Genomic DNA, 19,720 nt, shown 5'->3' with positions numbered 1-19,720 from the left:
GGTCTGGTTGCTTCCTTTGTTGGAAGGTGTTAGCTGGCCCTGACTGATTCATGCCTGGAATTCCCGTTTTCTGAGTGTTGTTCTTTAGTTACAGTTCTTACCGGTAATTGTGCAGTTCCCAGCACGTGTTGCACTTGTGCTGGTGCACCTCACAATGTATATTTTGCATGCTTTGTTTTATCCTGCTTGCATCCTACTTTTAACTGTGTTTTGTATAGATGTTTGTTTGATGTTGTTTCTGTAAATGCATATGATCATTGGTCAGAGCATTAATAAATTGATTGATTGATTGATATTTACAGTTCTGATTTTAGAGGGTTTTTTTAATACTGTTTTTTGTTTTATGTTTTTATGTTTTTGTTTTTGTTTTTTTCGCGTCAGGAGTGACTTGAGAATACTAGTACCAAAAAAGAAAATGGGTTCCCTAGAACCCAGTCCTTTGTTTGATTGTTTAACAACGCCTTTTGTATCTGTTTTCATATTGATGTATTGAACTAAATTTAGGTTTAATGATTTCTGTATTACTGTAATAGTGGATTCTTGTCTTTGTTGAGAATACTGGTAGCCAGATCATCATCATCATCATCATCATTTAATTACTTATTAATCGCCCTCCATCCAAGATGCTCTAGGCGATTTACAAGATAAAATGTTGATCATTTTCATGGTTTCCTCCTTTCTGTTGAAACTGTACACATGCTTGTGGATTTCAGTGGCTTCTCTGTGTAGTCTGACATGGTGGAATGCCAGACAGGAAACAATCAGGGCCAACTAATACCTCCCCACAAAGGATTCCCCCAGGAAGGAAGCAGGCAGGATTTAAAGCTGCAAGGCTATTCAATGCTAATCAAGGTGGCTAATTACACCATTCAACTTTCCTCAAACAGATAAGAGTTCTTTCTCCTACCCTGGACATTCCACAGATATATAAACTCCACTTGCCTGGTTTCCAACAGACTTCACAACCTGTGAGGATGCCTGCCATAGATGTGGGCGAAACCTCAGGAGAGAATTCTTCTGGAACATGGCCATACAGCCCGAAAAATGCACAACAATCCAGTGATTCCGGCCAGGAGAGAATTCTTCTGGAAGATGGACATACAGCCCGGAAAACTCACAGCAACCCAATCACCATCGAATTTAACTGGGCACAACTAGTTTTCATCGAGATCTACATCAATCTTATGGTGGCTTTCGAAGGGCCCTTGAATCCATGGATTGAGGAGTTTGGGTCCCCGGATGTAACGGAAAGATAACTCCCATCACTTTGGGGGATAGTGGGAATGGCAACCCAACAGCACTTGTGGTTCTGAGACTCGGAGAAAGGTTAAAGGATGTTTTTAATGTCAGACAAAATATCTACAAGCCCCACTATCTTGGCTGAAGATAACAAACTGCAGCCTTCCACATGTTCCTGTAGCACAACCTCCATCCACTCTAGTTTTTTTATTGACACCTCTGGATTCCAATCGGCAACTTTCAAGTCAGCAACCAAACCTTCAGGTCAGCAGTCCAGTGGGCACATGGGCTTAACCCATTGCGGCACCAGGGCTCCTTATCCACTCTAGTCATGATGTCTAATGAGGAAGATAGGAGTTGGGAATCCAGCATCATAAAGGGATATAATCTAAAAATCCCTTTCAGGGCCCTTTCCACACAGCCCTATATCTCAGAAGGCAGAATTGAGTGTGAACTCAGTTCAAAGCAGATATTGTGGGATTTTCTGCCTTGATATTCTGGTCTGCCTTGGTCAGACCACACCTGGAATACTGTGTCCAATTTTGGGCACCACAGTTGAAGGGAGATGTTGACAAGCTGGAGAGCGTCCAGAGGAGGGCAACTAAAATGATCAAAGGTCTGGAGAACAAGCCCTATGAGGAGAGGCTTAAAGAACTGGGCATGTTTAGCCTGCAGAAGAGAAGGCTGAGAGGAGACATGATAGCCATGTACAAATATGTGAGGGGAAGCCATAGGGAGGAGGGAGCAAGCTTGTTTTCTGCTGCCCTGCAGACTAGGACACGGAACAATGGCTTCAAACTACAGGAAAGGAGATTCCACCTGAACATCAGGAAGAACTTCCTCACTGTGAGGGCTGTTCGGCAGTGGAACTCTCTGCCCCAGACTGTGGTGGAGGCTCCTTCTTTAGAGGCTTTTAAACAGAGGCTGGATGGCCATCTGTGGGGGTGCTTTGAATGCGATTTCCTGCTTCTTGGCAGGGGGTTGGACTAGATGGCCCATGAGGTCTCCTCCAACTCTACTATTCTATGATTCTATGATTCTATGATATAGGGCTATGTGGAAGGGCCCTCAGATACATCTCATTCAAGGGGCTCTCCTTCAAGATGTATTTGTTCCAAGTCATCAGGATGCTTCCTATACGAATTCATTACACTTGTGTGTTTACAAGGACGGCTTTGTCGCCGAAAGACTGAAATACCAGCGCGGATCAAGTTTGCCCGCTTCTGGGAGGAGATTAGCTTCGGTTCTAGATGTTGGAATCCGGACAAAATATGCGGTTTAGAGCCAAATATTCTGGCAGTGGCAACTAGCTTTGAACTAAACACCCACGTGTGCAAGCAGTCACCTTTGCTCCTCTATGGGTGATCCATAACAAAATATAAATTAGATATCATAATAATAGTAATAAGCATCTGAATGCGACTGACCTCTCTCCACCTTTGCCTTTCTTCCTCCAATCGCTTTATAAGACAACCCCCCCGCCCGGATTTATTATTATTATTTTTAGGCTCGGTTCTGTGATTCCGTGTTCCTCTTACGATTCTCGCAGGGAATGTTAAGGGAGAGAACAGACGTTAGTTAACAGAAGCGTAGTTTTCAAGCATGCATAATACTTCATAGCATAATGAATATCGCGTTACAGTCGCGAAAGAGACACCAGCCGCTGAAACCTTCCGGATTTGAGACGGGACTTTCCTTCCCCCCGCTTTCCATAGGAAACAGAACGTGAGAAATAATAATAACAATATTTATAATATTTTTAAAAAACCCAATTGGCAAATAGCCAATCTTCCTCGAGGAGTTTTTTTTAAACAGAATCCCAGCAACGATCTGTCAATAAAAATGGGGGGTGAAGGACGTCGAGGAAGCGTCTAAAAATGTCACAAACGGAACCGTTTCAAGCTTGTCGACTTCTTCCAAAGAGATTGGCCGGATTTCGTATCTCTGCAAGGGGAGAATTGTATCCTTTCGTGGCCAGGAAAGCAGCACTCTTCCTCAACTCCATGTACACTGATCCTGTAATGCATTATACCATCAGCGTAGACTCATATAATCCAGTCGATCTGCATTAGAAGGGCAGTACAGTTTGAGTCTACAAGGCTGGGATAGATTTTGCTTCGGAAGGCGTTCCAGACAGAATGGTAGAGTTTGTAGTCTATGGGCGTGTGTCCCAAAGCAGGCAGTGTGGGCCTCCTTCGGGGCCCAAGGAGGGAAGAAGGGGCCTCATAACTGGCACAGGGTCTCATTTGTCCTCCATATAATGCCCTGTACAGGCAGTCCCCAAATTATGAACAACAGTGGCTCTGTAGGTTTGCTCTTCAGTTGAACAAGTCCATTTTGTAAGTATAACTCCAGCCAAAATATAGAAATATTTCAGCTTCTGGTGTGAGAGAATCAGCCATCTACAAAGCCCAGGGGATGGCCAGATGTTTTATGATCGGGAGGCTTCTCTCCTGTCAACTACTGCCAGAAGAGACAGAGAGTTTCATCTATGCTGGCGATCTTGCCATCACAGCCTAAGCAGGAGCTTTGAACTGGTCGAACAGAAGCTCTCTGAAGCTTTAGGTGCTCTTACTGCCTATTACAGGGAAAACCAGCTAATTCTTAATCCATCTAAAACATAGAGCTGTGCTTTTCACCTTCAGCTCTGAGGATCACCTGCAAAGGAATCCCACTGGAGCACAGCAGCACACCAAAATAACTGGGAGTCACTCTGGACAGTGCTCTGGCTTACAAGAAGCACTGCTTGGCTATCAAGCAAAAAGTGGGTGCTAGAAATAATATCATAGGAAAGCTGACTGGCACAACCTGGGGATTGTGCCAGACAGTGAAGACATCTGCCCTTTGATGCCCAGTGTGGAACACATCTCACCACAGTTAAAACTGCGGGTGTGGCTTTTAATGAGACATGCAGAGGAGATGCATTATACTGTTTAGCCAGTATTGTATCACCTGACATCTGCTGGGAAGTAGCTGCCTATAATGAAAGGACATCTCTGGCCCATCGCTTGTTTGAATATCTACCAGCACGACAACACCTTAAATTTCGATCTATAGAGAAACTCACAGGAACACCTCAGCAAGGGAGAGTCCAAAACTGGCAGGCTAAAACCCAGAACCTCAAGCCATGGCTAATACCAAATGAGAGACTCCTTCCTGGGCACCAACCTTAAGAAATGGGGCCACAAAGTGAAGTCCACCTATTACAAGGCAGCCTGAGCCCACCACATGCACAATGGAGGACCTTCTTATAGCAACACCAGAGGCACTCCAAGTGGCCAGCTACTGGTCAAAGGACATTTAGTATAATGCCATTTTTAACTTTGTGTTTTTAAATACAAGTGTACCCTCTGTTGGGTTCGGATCAGCACTCCTGTGGAATTTGTTTTGCTGTCTGTGGCCCTGTTTGGAAGATTCCCCTTCACTTCCTGTCTTTTCGAAAATTGGATTTTGAAAAAAAGTGGCTTATTGAAACAAGCATTGGTGAGAAACCTCTTTCAGTAGAGAATTGCCTGCAATACTAAACATTAACTGGGTATTTTTGATTACAAAAGTGTAGGCCAAAGCCTGTTAGTGAACCAAAGCTAGCCTCGCTCTGAGGAGAGTGAGTAGGCCAAAGCCTGTTGGTGGTATTTATTTATTTTTTTGCCTCAGTGTAAGGGGAACATCAGTCTGAGGTAAACCAGTTTGAGTGATGCCTGGGTTTTAAAGCTCCCTGTTAAAGCTACTATGTATTTATTATAGAAACCTTGTTATTGTACATAGTGCAAGAATATTATTTTACTACAAAGAAAAGCCTCCTTTGGAAGATATAACATTGGTCTCTGTGTTTTGTTCCTTTCATCGCTTTGGGCTGGGTCTTGCTGATGCTGAAGAGTTGCTCTGCTATACATTTTATGAGGAGGGCCGTTTGTTATTAAAGGAGCCTCCTGTGGCCTAGGGGATAAAAGCCTCGTGACCTGAAGGTTGGGTTGCTGACCTGAAGGATGCCAGGTTCGAATCCCACCCTGGGAGAGTGCGGATGAGCTCCCTCTTTCAGCTCCAGCTCCATGCGGGGACATGAGAGAAGCCTCCGACAAGGATGGTAAAACATCAAAACATCCGGGCGTCCCCTGGGCAACGTCCTTGCAGACGGCCAATTCTCTCAGTCCAGAAGCAACTCCGGTTGCTCCTGACAGGGAAAAAAATTGTTATTAAGCCTGCTCGTCCAACAGGAATTTCCCTTCCTAAAGGTTGATTTCTCCCACTTCTTGTTGTCTCACCCCCACCCCACCCCTTTGTAGCTGCAAGTCGGAAGTTTGTAACTTGGGGAGGCCAATCCAAGGATTCGTCTATCAGCTCCAGTTCTATGCAAGGACATGAGAAAGGCCTCCACAAGGATGGTAAAACATCAAACATCCGGTCTTCCTCTGGGTAACGTCCTTGCAGACGGCCAATTCTCTCACACCAGAAGAGCCCTGGAAAACGCGCGCTTTAGGCTTCATTCAATAAGAAGGTCTTCTTAACTCGCGGGCTGCCTGTGTAGTATCTGGCATCCTAGATCCAGTCCGAGACGGGCAAAGAGGCCGGGCTACGACTTCTAGAGACCCAAGTTTGGCCGGAGAGGCGGAAGGCAAACAAGCCGGGTTTAATCCTCCTCCGATCCGGGATGCAAGGGCCAGGATCACACCAGGCCCGTGACGGGCGGCCTGAGGAAGGGCAAAGCGGGCGAGAAGGCGGCGGCCAAGGGGTAGGGAGGTCCCGCTCCTCCTCCTCCGGTTGCCGAGAGCGGAGAGCCCGGGTGCGGCGGCGGCGGCGCCAAAGGGAAGCAGCCCAAGGCTCCCTCGTGGTAGAGGATGGGGACGCGGACTATCCTTTGGGCGGAGGAAGAAGCGGCCGAAGCGTGCGGGAGGCTGGCGGCCTCCAGGTCCGCCGCCAGCTGCCGCTTCCATTTGTTGCGCCGGTTCTGGAACCAGATCTTGACCTGGGTCTCGGTGAGGTGGAGCGAGGCGGCCAGGCCGGCCCGCTCCGAGCTGCTCAGGTAGCGCTTCACGTCGAAGGTGGACTCCAGCTGGAAGACCTGGCTCCGGGAGAAGACCGTGCGCGTCTTCTTCTTCCGCCCCGACGAGGCCAACGCGGAGGAGGAGGAAGACGACGAGGAGGAGGAGGACGAAGAAGAAGAGGCCAAGTCCGGCTCCTCCGTTGGGGGCTCGTCGTCCACGCTGCTCCCCACGCCCGACGCCTCCTCGGGCGTCCCTTTCCCCGCTCCGCCGGCTCCGGAGTCCGCCTTCCTCCGCCTCCGCTTCCTCTTCTCCTCCGGAATCGCCTCGTCGGAAACCTCCGGCGAATCTCGGTCGCTGGCTGAAGGAGACGGGGAGAAAAGAAACGGGGATGAAAAACTTGCGAACACAAGATACATTGCCAGCACCGCCTTGGTTATGAAGGAACCTATCCGTTGAGATTAGCAACCTGGAATCATGAGTTTCGGATTGGCATTCGATTTGGAAGGCGCTCTGGCACCAACAACAAACTCTGGGTTGTTGTATGTTTTCCGGGCTGTATGCCATGTTCTAGAAGTATTCTCGCCTGACGTTTCGCCCACATCTATGGCAGGCATCCTCAGAGGTTGTGAAGCATCTGACTTAATACGATTCATATTAATAATAAATAAATAATAATATTTCTATCCCACCTCTCTCCCCAGAATAAACAAGGAAGGAAAAATATATATCTGTGGAGAGTCCAAGGAGGAAACCATGAAAATGAACAAAATATGGCTACCAGTATTAAAAAACTCAAAAATCAAAACAGTAGATGGGAAGCAACACTCTGAGGGCAGAGGAGCCCCAAGGACGGCTAATGACTCTGAACAAAGGATGCCCCCCAGGCAAGAGACAAACTTTTCCAATGCTAATTAGGGTGATTAACTGAAACATTAGCGCTGGCTTCCAACTGACAAAGGACCATCCACAGATATATATTTTTTCCTTCCATGCCTCACAACCTCTAAGGATGCCTGCCATAGACGTGGGCAAAACGTCAGGAGAGAATGCTTCTGGAACATGGCCACACAGCCCGAAAGACATATAACAACCCTGTGATCCCGGCCATGAAAGCCTTCGACAACTCTATTAACTCTCTTCGACCTCTCTATCTCCCCGGAAGGGACTCAGGGCGGTTTCCAACATAGGTAAGCATTCAATATCGCATAGAAAACATACAACGCCACTGTAATAAGAGCATAAACATAATACGGATTAAAAAAATATACCAATTTAAATAAAACCAGTTTCAGGACTGCTCCACTTGGCTACCAATGGACAGAATTCCAGGATGGGCCAAGACTACTGTGGGGACTGGGCTAGGGCTAATGCAACAAAGTAACACAAAGCCAGGGGGTAAAATAAAGTGCAACTGATGGCAAGGATAGAGCCTGGGTTACTCGATTCCAAGGCCTGCGGAGTAACAATAGGATGGCTTTTTGTTGTTTATTGGTTCAGTCTGGAACACATGGACCAGCCACGCCCAGCTCCTTCAAGGTCAAGCCAGTCCAAGGATACCATCTTGCCCATCCCTCTTCCTTTTTCCTTCCATTTTCCCCAGGATGGCTAGGCTAGTGCAATAAAGTATGGAAGGGCCCTGGAAGTGGATAAGGTGCTGATACTTTTACGACTTTCTTATACCCAACCCCCAGCCCTTAGGAGAGGTGGGTAACAAATAAAATCTATTATTATTATTATTATTATTATTATTATTATTATTATTATTATTATTATTATTACACTTGGAGTCCGTTTGTGAGCTTAAAGCAATGCTGAATTCTGGGTTGCTGTGAGTTTTCCCGGGCTGTATGGCCATGTACCAGAAGCATTTTCTCCTGATATTTCGCCCACATCTATCCTCAGAGATTGTGAGATTATTTTAAAAACTTTAAAATCAGGAAAGCAAATAAAGAACAACAGTCAGAAAGCAGGGGAATTAGAGACAGGAAACAATCAGACAGTTAACACCTCCCAATATAGGATTCCTCCAGGCAGGAAGCAACCAGGAGTTTAAGCTGCAAGGCTATTCAATGATTATGGCAAGGAAGAAGAATGGAAGCAAAAACAATTCCCCTTATTCCTAATCCTTCCCTGACCCTCCCCCCTCCCCCTTTCCCTTTTTCCCCTTCCTTCCCCCAACCTATTTTATTTGATTTTAGTTATTATTTTTTTCAAATCCCTCCCCTTCCCTCCCCAACCTTCCCAGATTTTCCCCTGTTCAACATAGCCACTATATCACTTGAACATACCCACTATATCACTTGAATATTTTTTTTTTAAAGATAGCCAATTGCAACATTGACACTTGCCTCAAACAGACAAGAGTTCTTTCTCCCACGCTGGACATTCCACAGATATATAAACCCCACTTGACTAGTTTCCAACAGATTTCACAGCCTCTGAGGATGCCTGCCATAGATGTGGGCGAAACGTCAGGAGAGAACGCTTCTGGAACATGGCCATACAGCCAAGAAAACTCACAGCAACTCAGTGATTCCGGCCATGAAAGCCTTCGACAACACAATGCTGAATTCAAATAATCCAACTTCCGAGGGCTCCTCCACACAGCCATAAAACCCAGAATATCAAGGCAGAAAATTCTACAATGGTTGAACCCGGTTATCTGAGTTCACACTGCTATATATTCCAGTTCAAAGGAGAAAATGTGGGATTTTATTCAGCTGTGTGGAAAGAGGCCCAAGAAAGAGGGTGGATGAACCATTAGAAAACATGTTGCAAATGAAATGTTTTATTATTATTACATTATATTTATTATTATATATTATATTTATTATCATTATTATTATTATCATTACTACTACTACTACTACTACTACTACTATACATGGAAGCCATTTATGATCTTCGGGTGTAAAAGCAACCCTGAATTCAAAGCACCAAACGTCCAAGAAAGAGGGTGGTTGAACCATTAGAAAACATATTACCAAAACATTATTATTATTATTATTATTATTATTATTATTATTATTATTATTATTATTATTATTAAATTATTATTATTATTATTATTATTATTATTATTATTATTTATACATGGATGCCATTTATGAGCTTCGGGTGTAAAAGTAATCTGAGGTCAAAGCACACAATGTCCCAGAAAAAAGGTGGATAAACATATGACAATGAAAACATAGAAAACATATTACAATTAAAATATATTGTTATATGATGATGATGATGATGATAATAAATATTAATAATAAACTTGGAGGCCGTTTATGAGCTTCTGATGTAAAAGCATTGCTGAATTCAAACCAGCAAATGTCCGAGAAAGAGGGTGGATGAAGCCTTAGAAAACATATTACAAATTAAATGTTTTATTATTATTATTATATTATATTTATTATTATTATTACACATGGAAGCGTTTATGAGCTTCGGGTGTAAAAGCAATTCTGGATCCAAAGCACATAACGTCCAAGAAAAAAGACGGATAAAGATATTACAGTGAAAACATAAAAACCTATTACAATTAAAATGTATTATATTAATTACTATTATTAATAATAATATTAATATACTTGGAAGCCATTTATGAGATTCGGGTGTAAAAGCAATGTTGAATTCAAAGCACCAAAAGTCCAAGAAAGAGGGTGGATGAACCATTAGAAAACATATTACAAATTAAATTTCTTCTTGTTATTATTATTACATTTATTATATTTGTTGTTGTCGTTATCACTAGTATTAATAATAATACACATGGAAGCCATTTATATGCTTCGGGTGTAAAAGCAATGTTGAATTCAAAGCACCAAACGTCAAAGAAAGAGGGTGTATAAAACATTAGAAAACATATTAAAATTAAATTTATTGTTGTTATTATTACATTTATTATTGTTGTTGTTGTTGTTATCATCACTATTATCATTAATACACATGGAAGCCATTTATGAGCTTCGGGTGTAAACGCAATGCTGAATTCGAAGCATCAAATGTCCAAAAAAGATGGTGGATGAAAACATATTACAAATAAAATATAGTAGAAACCTATTCGAGGAAAATATGACAAATAAAATGTATTATTATATTTATTGTTACACGTGGAAGCCATTTAGGAGCTTCGGGTGTAAAAGCAATGCTGGATTCAAAGCACCAAATGTCAAAGAAAGAAGGTGGATGACCCATTAGAAAACATATTACAAATAAAATATATTAGAAACATATTCAAGGAAAATATGACAAATAAAATGTATTATTATATTTATTATTACACATGGAAGCCATTTAGGAGCTTCGGGTGTAAAATGCTGGATTCAAAGCACCAAATGTCAAAGAAAGAAGGTGGATGATCCATTAGAAAACATAAATAAAATGCGTTGCTGTGAGTTTTCCGGGCTGGATGACCATGCTCCATGTTTTCTGGCCATACAGCCCGGAAAACTCACAGCAACATAGTGATTTCGGGTATGAAAGCCTTGGACAACACATAAATAAAATATATTGTTGTTGCTGCTGCTGTTGTTTTTATAATACTTATATTATTGTTGTTGTTGTTATAATGTTGTTGTTGTTGTTGTTATACATAGAAGCCATTTATGAGCTTCCTGTGTAAAAGCAAAGCTGGATTCAAATCGCCAAACGTCCAAGAAAGCGGGTGGGTGAACATATTACAAACATACTACAATCGTGTTATGTTGTGGATGAAATTAGAAGCAGAAGGAAGATAGTAGACTGTATAGTTCTCATGTTACAATATTATTTTTCTAATGCTATGCGTTGGGATTCAACGACGCTCTACACAAGTCAAATAGCCTCCGTGATGGAAAATGGGTAAGTCCGTCGACCGAGTTTAGAAAGCTTGCTAGAGAAAAACCCGTGTTCCTTCTCGAAAGGGATTTCAAGATTCAAGAGGATTTGTTGGGACTTGAATCTCAGCACTATGGGAGTGATGGGAGGGGCGAGGAAGATATAGATTTGGGAACACATAAGGTGACAAGACGACGGAAAAGAGAGAAAACCAAGGAAAACAAACAACAGCCCGACTCTGTCAACCCTACACGGCTTTTAAAAAACCCTCTTCTTACTCAATATCTGCGTGTAAACAGAGTCCCACTTTGTGCGGATCCTAAACTCTTTGACCTAAGCTCTAAAAGACCGGTCATTGGATGGAGGCCTTAAAGCCAGGGCTTCCTAAACTGTGATCCCGACCTCAAACGGGGTGCTCTGAGCTCATGTCCGCTACAACTTGCATTGTTTACTTGCAGAAAATGCTTTAGTATCAGCCTGCAAGCAAGCCTGGCAAATGCATATGTGTTACAATGGTCAAAACAATTGTTGGGACTTCAAAGATTAGTCCTGTTCCTGGGTATATTTACCTCGTTGAGTCCAAAAATGGCACCAGTTTCCCCCTTTCAGCCCTAGGTTTTGAGATAAAGGGACACCATAGCAAAGAAACTAGAGCTGATGTGATCTATCCCATGCAATGCTCTAAATCAGTGTTCCAAATAACTCCAGGAACAGGTCAAAAAGACAAGAAACTAAGAAATTATATATATGTGTGTGTGTACACACACACATATAATTTCTTCTTTGGTTTGGCCAAAAACACAAGAAACCAAGAAATTATATATATGTGAGTGTACACACACACACATATATAATTTCTTCTTTGGTTTGGCCCAAAACACAAGAAACCAAGAAATTATATATATGTGAGTGTACACACACACACACATATAATTTCTTCTTTGGTTTGGCCAAAAACACAAGAAACCAAGAAATTATATATATGTGTGTGTACACACACACACACACACACACACATCACACACATCACACACACACACACACATATAATTTCTTCTTTGGTTTGGCCAAAAACACAAGAAACCAAGAAATTATATATATGTGAGTGTACACACACACACACATATAATTTCTTCTTTGGTTTGGCCAAAAACACAAGAAACCAATAAATTATATATATGTGTGTGTGTGTACACACACACACACACACACACACACACACATCACACACACACACACACATTAATTTCTTTTTTGGTTTGGCCAAAAACACAAGAAATCAAGAAAATATATGTGTGTGTGTGTACACATACACACATACATATATAATTTCTTCTTTGGTTTGGCCAAAAAGACAAGAAACCAAGAAATTATATATATGTGTGTGTGTACACACACACACACACACACATTAATTTCTTCTTTGGTTTGGCCAAAAACACAAGAAACCAAGAAATTATATATATGTCTGTGTACACATACACATATATACACACACATACACACACACACATATACTTTCTTGGTTTCTTGTCTTTTTGGCCAAACCAAAGTATACTTAAAAACAGATAATCCTCATCATACACATCTACATCCTGAGAAAATCCAAATAATTAAAGTGCATGAAAAGTATAAAATGACGATGAATGGTGCTGTATGCAATAATATAATGATGATCATTGCAGTATTCCTAGTAGTGTAGAGATACAATTGTCCTAATGCTAACTAATATCCAGAATAGAACATAGGTAACAAACTAATTATAATCATTACAGGCGTATGAGTAATGCACAAATAAAGACTGTTTACAACATTACATCAAACATTATTTTCATGCTTGTATTTGAGTATTCCTAGTAGCCCTAGATTGTATGGCAGCGTGGATCCAAGGGCCCTTCTACACAGCCCTATATCCCATAAAATCAAGGCAGAAAATCCCACAATATCTGCTTTGAACTGGGTTATCTGTGTCCACACTGCCATATATTCCAGTTCAAAGCAGAACATGTGGGATTTTATTCAGCTGTGTGGAAGGGGCCTTAGCTGCCTTCTGTTCTTATGGGAAGAAAATAAGATGATGATGATGATGATTATTATTATTATTATTATTATTTATACACTGCTTTATCTTCCCAAAGGGGGCTCTAAGCGACCTGACCTGAAAACATTCAAAATCTACAAAAATGCAAACATTAAAATAGAATTAAGCACGACCAGCACTAAAAAATTATTTTAAAATCCATCAAAGCAGTTAAGAACCACAGCACCCCCTGACTAGATCTATTAACAACAAATTTTTTAAACTTATTCTTATCATTGTTACTATCATGTCAAAGACTTTTTCTATCCCATCCGTTTGAATATTTTTCGGTGTGTTTGTTTCTTAGCAGCCTTGAGTCCTTATGGGAGAAAGGTGGGATAGAAATAAAAGATCACACTACTATTTATAGCAGGAATGATCATAAACATTTCATAACTTATTATTGTTGTTATAATCAGATACTTTTTCTATCGGACTAATTTTAATATCGTATTGGGTGTGTTTTTTTTTCTTAGCCGCCTTGAGTCCTTATAGGGAGAAAAGCGAGACAGAAATAAAGATAAAGATAATAATACTTTTAAACTTATTATTATTGGGAGAAAGGCGAGATAGAACTAATAATAATAATAAATATTACTATAATGGGGAAAAGGGTGAGATAAAAATAAAGATACTGTAATAATATTTTTAAAATATATTATTATTATTATTATTATTATTATTACTATTACTATTACTATTATAAGTCAGATCCTTTTCTTTACAACACATTGAAACATTTTATTGGGTGTGTTGTCGAAAGTTTTCATGGCCAGAATCACTGGGTGTATGGCCATGTTCCAGAAGCATTCTCTCCTGACCTTTCACCCACATCTATGGCAGACATCCTCAGAGGTTATGAGGTCTGTTGGAAACTAGGCAAGTGGGGTTTATATATCTGTGGAATGTCCAGATATATAAAGGACTCTTGTCTGTTGGAGGCAAGTGTGAATGTTGCAATTGGCCACCTTGATGAGCATTGAATAGCCTTGCAGCTTCGAAGCCTGCTTGCTAGCTGTCTGGGAATCCTTTGTTGGGAGGTGTTAGCTGTCCCTGATTGTTTTCTTCTATAATTCCCCTGTTTTCTGAGTGTTGTTCTTTATTTACTGTCCTGATTTGTCTGTTGGAGGCAGGTGTTTCAATTGGCCAGTTTGCTTAGCTTTGAATAGCCTTTATTGGGTGTTCTTTTTGGTTGGCCGCCTTGAGTCCTTATGGGGAGAAAGGCAGGATAGAATTAAAGATAATAATAATAATAGTATTTTAACTTAATATTATTATTAGTATTATAAGTCAGATACTTTTTATTGGGTATGTTTGTTAGTTAGCCGCCTGGAGTCCTTATGGGGATAAAGGCAGGATAATAATAATAATTTATTATTATTATAATTAATAATTATTAAAATAATAATAATAATAATAATAATAATAATAATAATATATTAATAATACTATTATAATAGAAGAATGGTAATAGTATGTCTGCCCATTTAACTGGATGTCCTCGCCTCGAGAGGCTTAGTTCTGGCAGGGCGTCTGCCGAGCAGGCATATAAAATAAAATTAAACATTTAGTGATAAATCAGCCCAATCAGAGTGTGTACGTGTGTATCTTTGTGTTCACACACACACACACACACGACTCACCAAATAATAATAATAATAATAATAATAATAATAATAAATTAAAATATTTCTATCCCACTTTTCTCCCGAGAAGAACTCAAGGCGGCTAAGAAATAAAATATTAAAATGAGTCGGAGAGAAAAGCATCTGAGGGTTGTTGTATATCTTTCGGACTATGTGGCCATGTTCCAGAAGTATTCTCTCCTGACGTTTCGCCCACATCAATGGCAGGCATCCTCAGAAGTTGTGAGGCATCTGACTTAATACGATTCATATTAATAATAAATAAATAATAATATTTCTATCCTGCCTTTCTCCCCAGAAGGACTCAAGGCGGCTAAGAAACAACGGCGGCCAGTAGAATATTAACAGGAGAAGGAGAGAAAAAGGATATGACTTAATAGGAATAGTAATAATAATAAATTAATTTGTTTCTATCCTGCCTTTCTCCGCAGGAGGACTCAAGGCAGTTCAGAAACAAAGGCAGCCAATAAAATATTAACACGAGTCGGAGAGAAAAAAGGATCTTACTTATAATAATACATTCATAATAATAATAGTAATAATAATAATAAATATTTCTATCATGCCTTTCTCCGCAGAAGGACTCAAGGCAGTTCAGAAACAAAGGCAGTCAATAAAATATTAACACGAGTCGGAGAGAAAAAAGGATCTTACTTATAATAATACATTCATAATAATATAAATAATAAAATATTTCTATCATGCCTTTCTCCCCAGAACTCAAGGCGGCTAAGAAACAAAGGCAATCAATGAAATATTAGCATGGGTCAGAGAGAGAAAAGGATCTAATAATAATAACATTAATAAAAATAATAACGACACATTAACATAATAATTAATAATTAATATTAATAATTAATAATGATTTTTTTCGTGTCAGGAGCAACCAGAGTTGCTTCTGGAGTGAGAGAATTGGCCGTCTGCAAGGACGTTGCCCAGGGGACGCCTGGATGTTTTTGATGTTTTACCATCCTTGTGGGAGGCTTCTCTCATGTCCCCGCATGGAGCTGGAGCTGATAGAGGGAGCTCATCCGCGCTCTCCCCGGGTGGGATTCGAACCTGGCAGCCTTCAGGTCAGCAACCCAACCTTCAAGTCACGAGGCTTTTATCCCCTAGGCCACCGGAGGCTGCTTTTATAATGAATAATAATAATAATAATAATAAAAATAATAAAATGAGGATGTTGCTTTCTCTCCGGCCTTTTCCCGGGACTTACTGTCGGGGCTGGCGCATCCCAGGAAGGCCGCCTGCGCCCTCCGGTACCAATCGGCGGCGGCGGCGGGGATGGGGAAAGCGGGGTGCAGCCCGATCCCGAGGCGGGAGGCCTGGCACTGGCAGCAGGCGAGGGCGCAGTGCCCGCTCCCGCCCGCCCGGCCCCCTCCGCGGGGCTCGTCCTCCTCCTCCTCGTCCTCCTCCAAAGCCTTGGGGTCTTCTTTGGCGCCCAGCAGATTAGCGATGAAGAAGGAGGAGACGCGGGCGCTCTCCGTGGCTTCGTCCGGCATCCTCGAAGCGGGCTGCGGACGCCGATGCTGCTCCTGCTGCTTCCCCCGCGCAGCCTCCCCGGGCGGGCCAGGAACAGCCGTCTTCACGGGGCGCTCATTCCCCGCCGCGATCTTGCCCTGCATTGCCTGCTAAGGCAGCAACCAAGGAAGGCAACACCCCCTCCCTTTCGCCCCGTCGCTCCTCGACAGCTTTTTTTTTTAATGTAGGTCAAGCAGGGAGCCAATGGCAAGGCAGAGTTGAGTCTCTCGCCCGCCCCAACTGAAGGAAGGCGGGCGGAGCTCTTATTGGTCAAGCCAGGCGAAACAGCCAATGCGACATTCCGAACCCTCCCTCCCTCCACCGTTATTGAAATACCTTATTTGGGCATATTCCCTCCCCCCCCCCGGATGCGATGGAAGCGTCCGCTTCACTATCAGTCTCTCTTGAAGGGGAAGGAACCAAGAAGTGCAGAGGGAGCCCCACTAATACGGCCCTTCTCTGCCACTATGGAGTCCCTTCTGGAAACACCTGCATTCAAAAGACACTGTCCGATTTTTTTTTTCGTGTCAGGAGCAACCGGAGTTGCTTCTGGAGTGAGATAATTGGCCGTCTGCAAGGACGTTGCCCAGGGGACGCCCGGATGTTTTGATGTTTTACCATCCTTGTGGGAGGCTTCTCTCATGTCCCTGCATGGAGCTGGAGCTGAAAGAGGGAGCTCATCTGCGCTCTCCCCGGGTGGGATTCGAACCTGGCAGCTTTCAGGTCAGCAACCCAACCTTCAAGTTACGAGGCTTTTATCCCCTAGGCCATGGGATCAGTAATCTGTCCGATTACAGATCCAGAGATCCCATAGCCTCGGCCCAGGGCAAGTGAAAGCGGCGTCAAACTGCATTCACTGAACTATAGATAGAGCCGTCCCTAAGCACCGCTGGCTCACCTGCGCCTGAACTCCAGGAGGCGGCTTAGCTAGAGGGGGCGGGCCCAAGGCTGCTTTAAACCAATCACCCTCTCCTAATCCCTGATTGGCGGGAGCTCCTCACACGAAGCTGCCCCGCCCCCGTCTTCCCAAGGCGGTGAATGACAAGCCCCTGGATTTAGCCCCGCCTTCTTTGACGGGCCCCTTCCAGTGGGGCGAACCTCAACACGAATTCCACTGAGACCAACAAGTTAGCTAGTTAGCTAGATAGCTGAAAAGATTAGACAGACAGATAGATAGATATAGATGTCTTAGTGCAGCCAACTTGGGGGCAAACTTGGGTCAGTCCCCCTCACTTCCCTCCAGTAGGTTCAGTTGGTCATGGGGGTTCTGTGTGCCAAAATTGTCGGTGGTGCTCACCATGTTTCTGGATGTAGGTGAACTACAACTCCCAGAAATGAAGGTCAGTTCCCCTCAAACTCCTCCAGTAGGTTCAGTTGGTTATGGTGGTCCTGGTCGATTGGGTTCACAGTGCTCTTTGGATATAGGCGAACTACAACTCCTATCAGAGCAGGTCCAATAAGGGCCTGGATAAGGGAATATCTTGGATAACAAGGAGGGATTAAGGAAAAGCCTATTAAACATCAAATTAGGTTATGATTTTACAAATTAAGCACCAAAACTTCATGTTATACAACAAATTTGACAGAAAAAGTAGTTCAATACGCAGTAATGTTATGTTCTAATTACTATATTTACAAATTTAGCACCAAAATATCACGATATATTGAAAACATTGACTACAAAAATGGCTTGGATTATCCAAAGACTTGGATAAGCGAGGCTTGGATTAGTGAGACTCTACTGTATAGGCAAACAGAAATTTTGCCCCCCCCCCCCCCGAAACCAATCACTGAAAAATAAAAGCGTTGGATAAGCTGAAATGTTGGATAATAAGGAGGGATTAAGGAAAAGCCTAAATAAAGAACAACACTCAGGGGAAATCCAGACAGGAAGCAATCAGGGACAGCTAACACCTCCCAAAAAGAGATTCTCCCAGGCAAGAGGAAGCCAGGCCTTGAAGCCACAGGGCCATTAAATGCTAATCAAAGTGATTAATTACAACATTCACACCTGCCTCCCAACAGACAAGAGCTCTTTCTCCCACCCTGGGCATTATTCCACAGACAAATAAACCCCCCTTGCCTTGCTTCCAACAGACTGCAACGGGCTCTGGAGTGCCCGATGTGGGCTCCGGAGTGCCCGACGCAGGCTCCTGAGTGCCCGACGCAGGCTTTGGAAGGCCCAGCACGGGCTCCAGAAGGCCCAGCGCGGTCTCCGGAGTGCCCAATGCGGGCTCCAGAAGGCACAAAGCGGGCTCCAGAAGGCCCAGAGCGGGCTCCGGAAGGCCCGCCCGGCCCACTGGAAGGCCCGACGCGGGCTCCGGAGTGCCTGACGCGGGCTCCAGAAGGCCCAGAGCGGGCTCCGGAAGGCCCGCCCGGCTCACTGGAAGGCCTGACGCGGGCTCCGGAGTGCCCGACGCGGGCTCCAGAAAGCCCAGAGCAGGCTCCGGAAGGCCCGCCCGGCCCACTGGAAGGCCCGATGCGGGCTTCCAGAGCCTGCGCTGGGCCTTCTGGAGCCTGCGTCAGGCACTCCGGAGCCCGCACTGGGCTTTCTGGTGGGCCAGGAGGCCTGAAGAAGGCCCGCAAGGCCCAAAGAAGGACCGCAAGGCCCGAAGAAGGCCATCAAGGCCCGAAGAAGGAGCCGAAGAAGGCCCGAAGAAGGGTTGGCGCCATCCTCCAGGGGGCCTCACTGCGCCCCCGGAATGATTGCGCCACAGGCGGCCGCCTAAATGGCCTCGCCGGTGGACCGCCTCTGAATCCTATAAATCAAAGTGAGTTCCCCGCAAAGCCCTCCCGTATCTTTTATTGGTCATGAGGGTTCCCTGAGCCAAGTTAGATCCAGGTCCATCATTGCTGGGGTTCAAAGTACTCTTTGATTGCAGGTGAACTATAAATCCCAGTACCTACAACTCCCAAATATCAAGGCCAATTTTCCCAAATCCCTCCAGTTGGTATTGGGGGGTTTGAGTGCCAAATGTGGTCCAGGGCCATTGTTGGTGGGGGTCACAGTGTTGTGTCTTGATGCAGGGTGAACTACAACTTCCCTCATGTTGTGTCAGTCCCCTAAAACCCTCCAGTATGTTGCTGATCAATTCCTCTCTGTTTGCTGTGTGCCTTAGGAAAGGGTGGGAAAGGGTTAAGGGAAAGGCAATGGGCTGGGTCATGCAAATTCCACACCAATTGAGAGAGAAAGGGATGTCTGTAGTAAACACATAAAATCTAGGAGGAAATTGTCCCAGTATGAAAGCTGTCACTTGGGTGGTGGGCAGTATGGTGTTTGTGGAGGACACTGGCAGGGCTCTTGGACATGTTCACAGCGCTCACTATAACCTGCAATGTCATTGGAGGGAGGGCCATTAGTGGCTCCTCATAGGTGATGGTTATAGCTATTTGTGGAAGCAGGAGCCTGTCTGTGCATGTGGGCATGTGTACACACATACAGA

At 43.6% G+C, this 19,720-nt stretch overlaps 1 protein-coding gene across 1 annotated transcript; it reads right to left on the bottom strand.

Moving 5' to 3' along the window:
- Nucleotides 1-5,817: 5,817 nt before the first annotated feature.
- Nucleotides 5,818-16,501, bottom strand: hmx1 (H6 family homeobox 1). Its single transcript, XM_003224168.3, has 2 exons — nucleotides 15,973-16,501; nucleotides 5,818-6,579 (listed from the first exon to the last, which is right to left on the bottom strand). The coding sequence occupies exons 1-2, from the start codon at nucleotides 16,379-16,381 to the stop codon at nucleotides 5,903-5,905; spliced, it is 1,086 nt and encodes a 361-aa protein (XP_003224216.2). The 5' UTR covers nucleotides 16,382-16,501; the 3' UTR covers nucleotides 5,818-5,902.
- Between the last annotated feature and the right edge of the window lie 3,219 nt (nucleotides 16,502-19,720).

The sequence above is a fragment of the Anolis carolinensis genome, chromosome 5 (genome assembly GCF_035594765.1).
Source record: "Anolis carolinensis isolate JA03-04 chromosome 5, rAnoCar3.1.pri, whole genome shotgun sequence".
Classification (NCBI taxonomy): domain Eukaryota; kingdom Metazoa; phylum Chordata; class Lepidosauria; order Squamata; family Dactyloidae; genus Anolis; species Anolis carolinensis.
This window is presented reverse-complemented; position numbering and strand designations above follow the sequence as displayed.

What these genes read in the sequence shown, in the direction of transcription:
- hmx1 (XM_003224168.3), bottom strand. Translation starts at nt 16,381, where the DNA reads ATGCAGGGCAAGATCGCGGCGGGGAATGAGCGCCCCGTGAAGACGGCT. An exon ending in GGGATGCGCCAGCCCCGACA is followed by an intron (nt 6,580 to 15,972) that starts GTAAGTCCCGGG and finishes CGTCTCCTTCAG; the next exon opens with CCAGCGACCGAGATTCGCCG.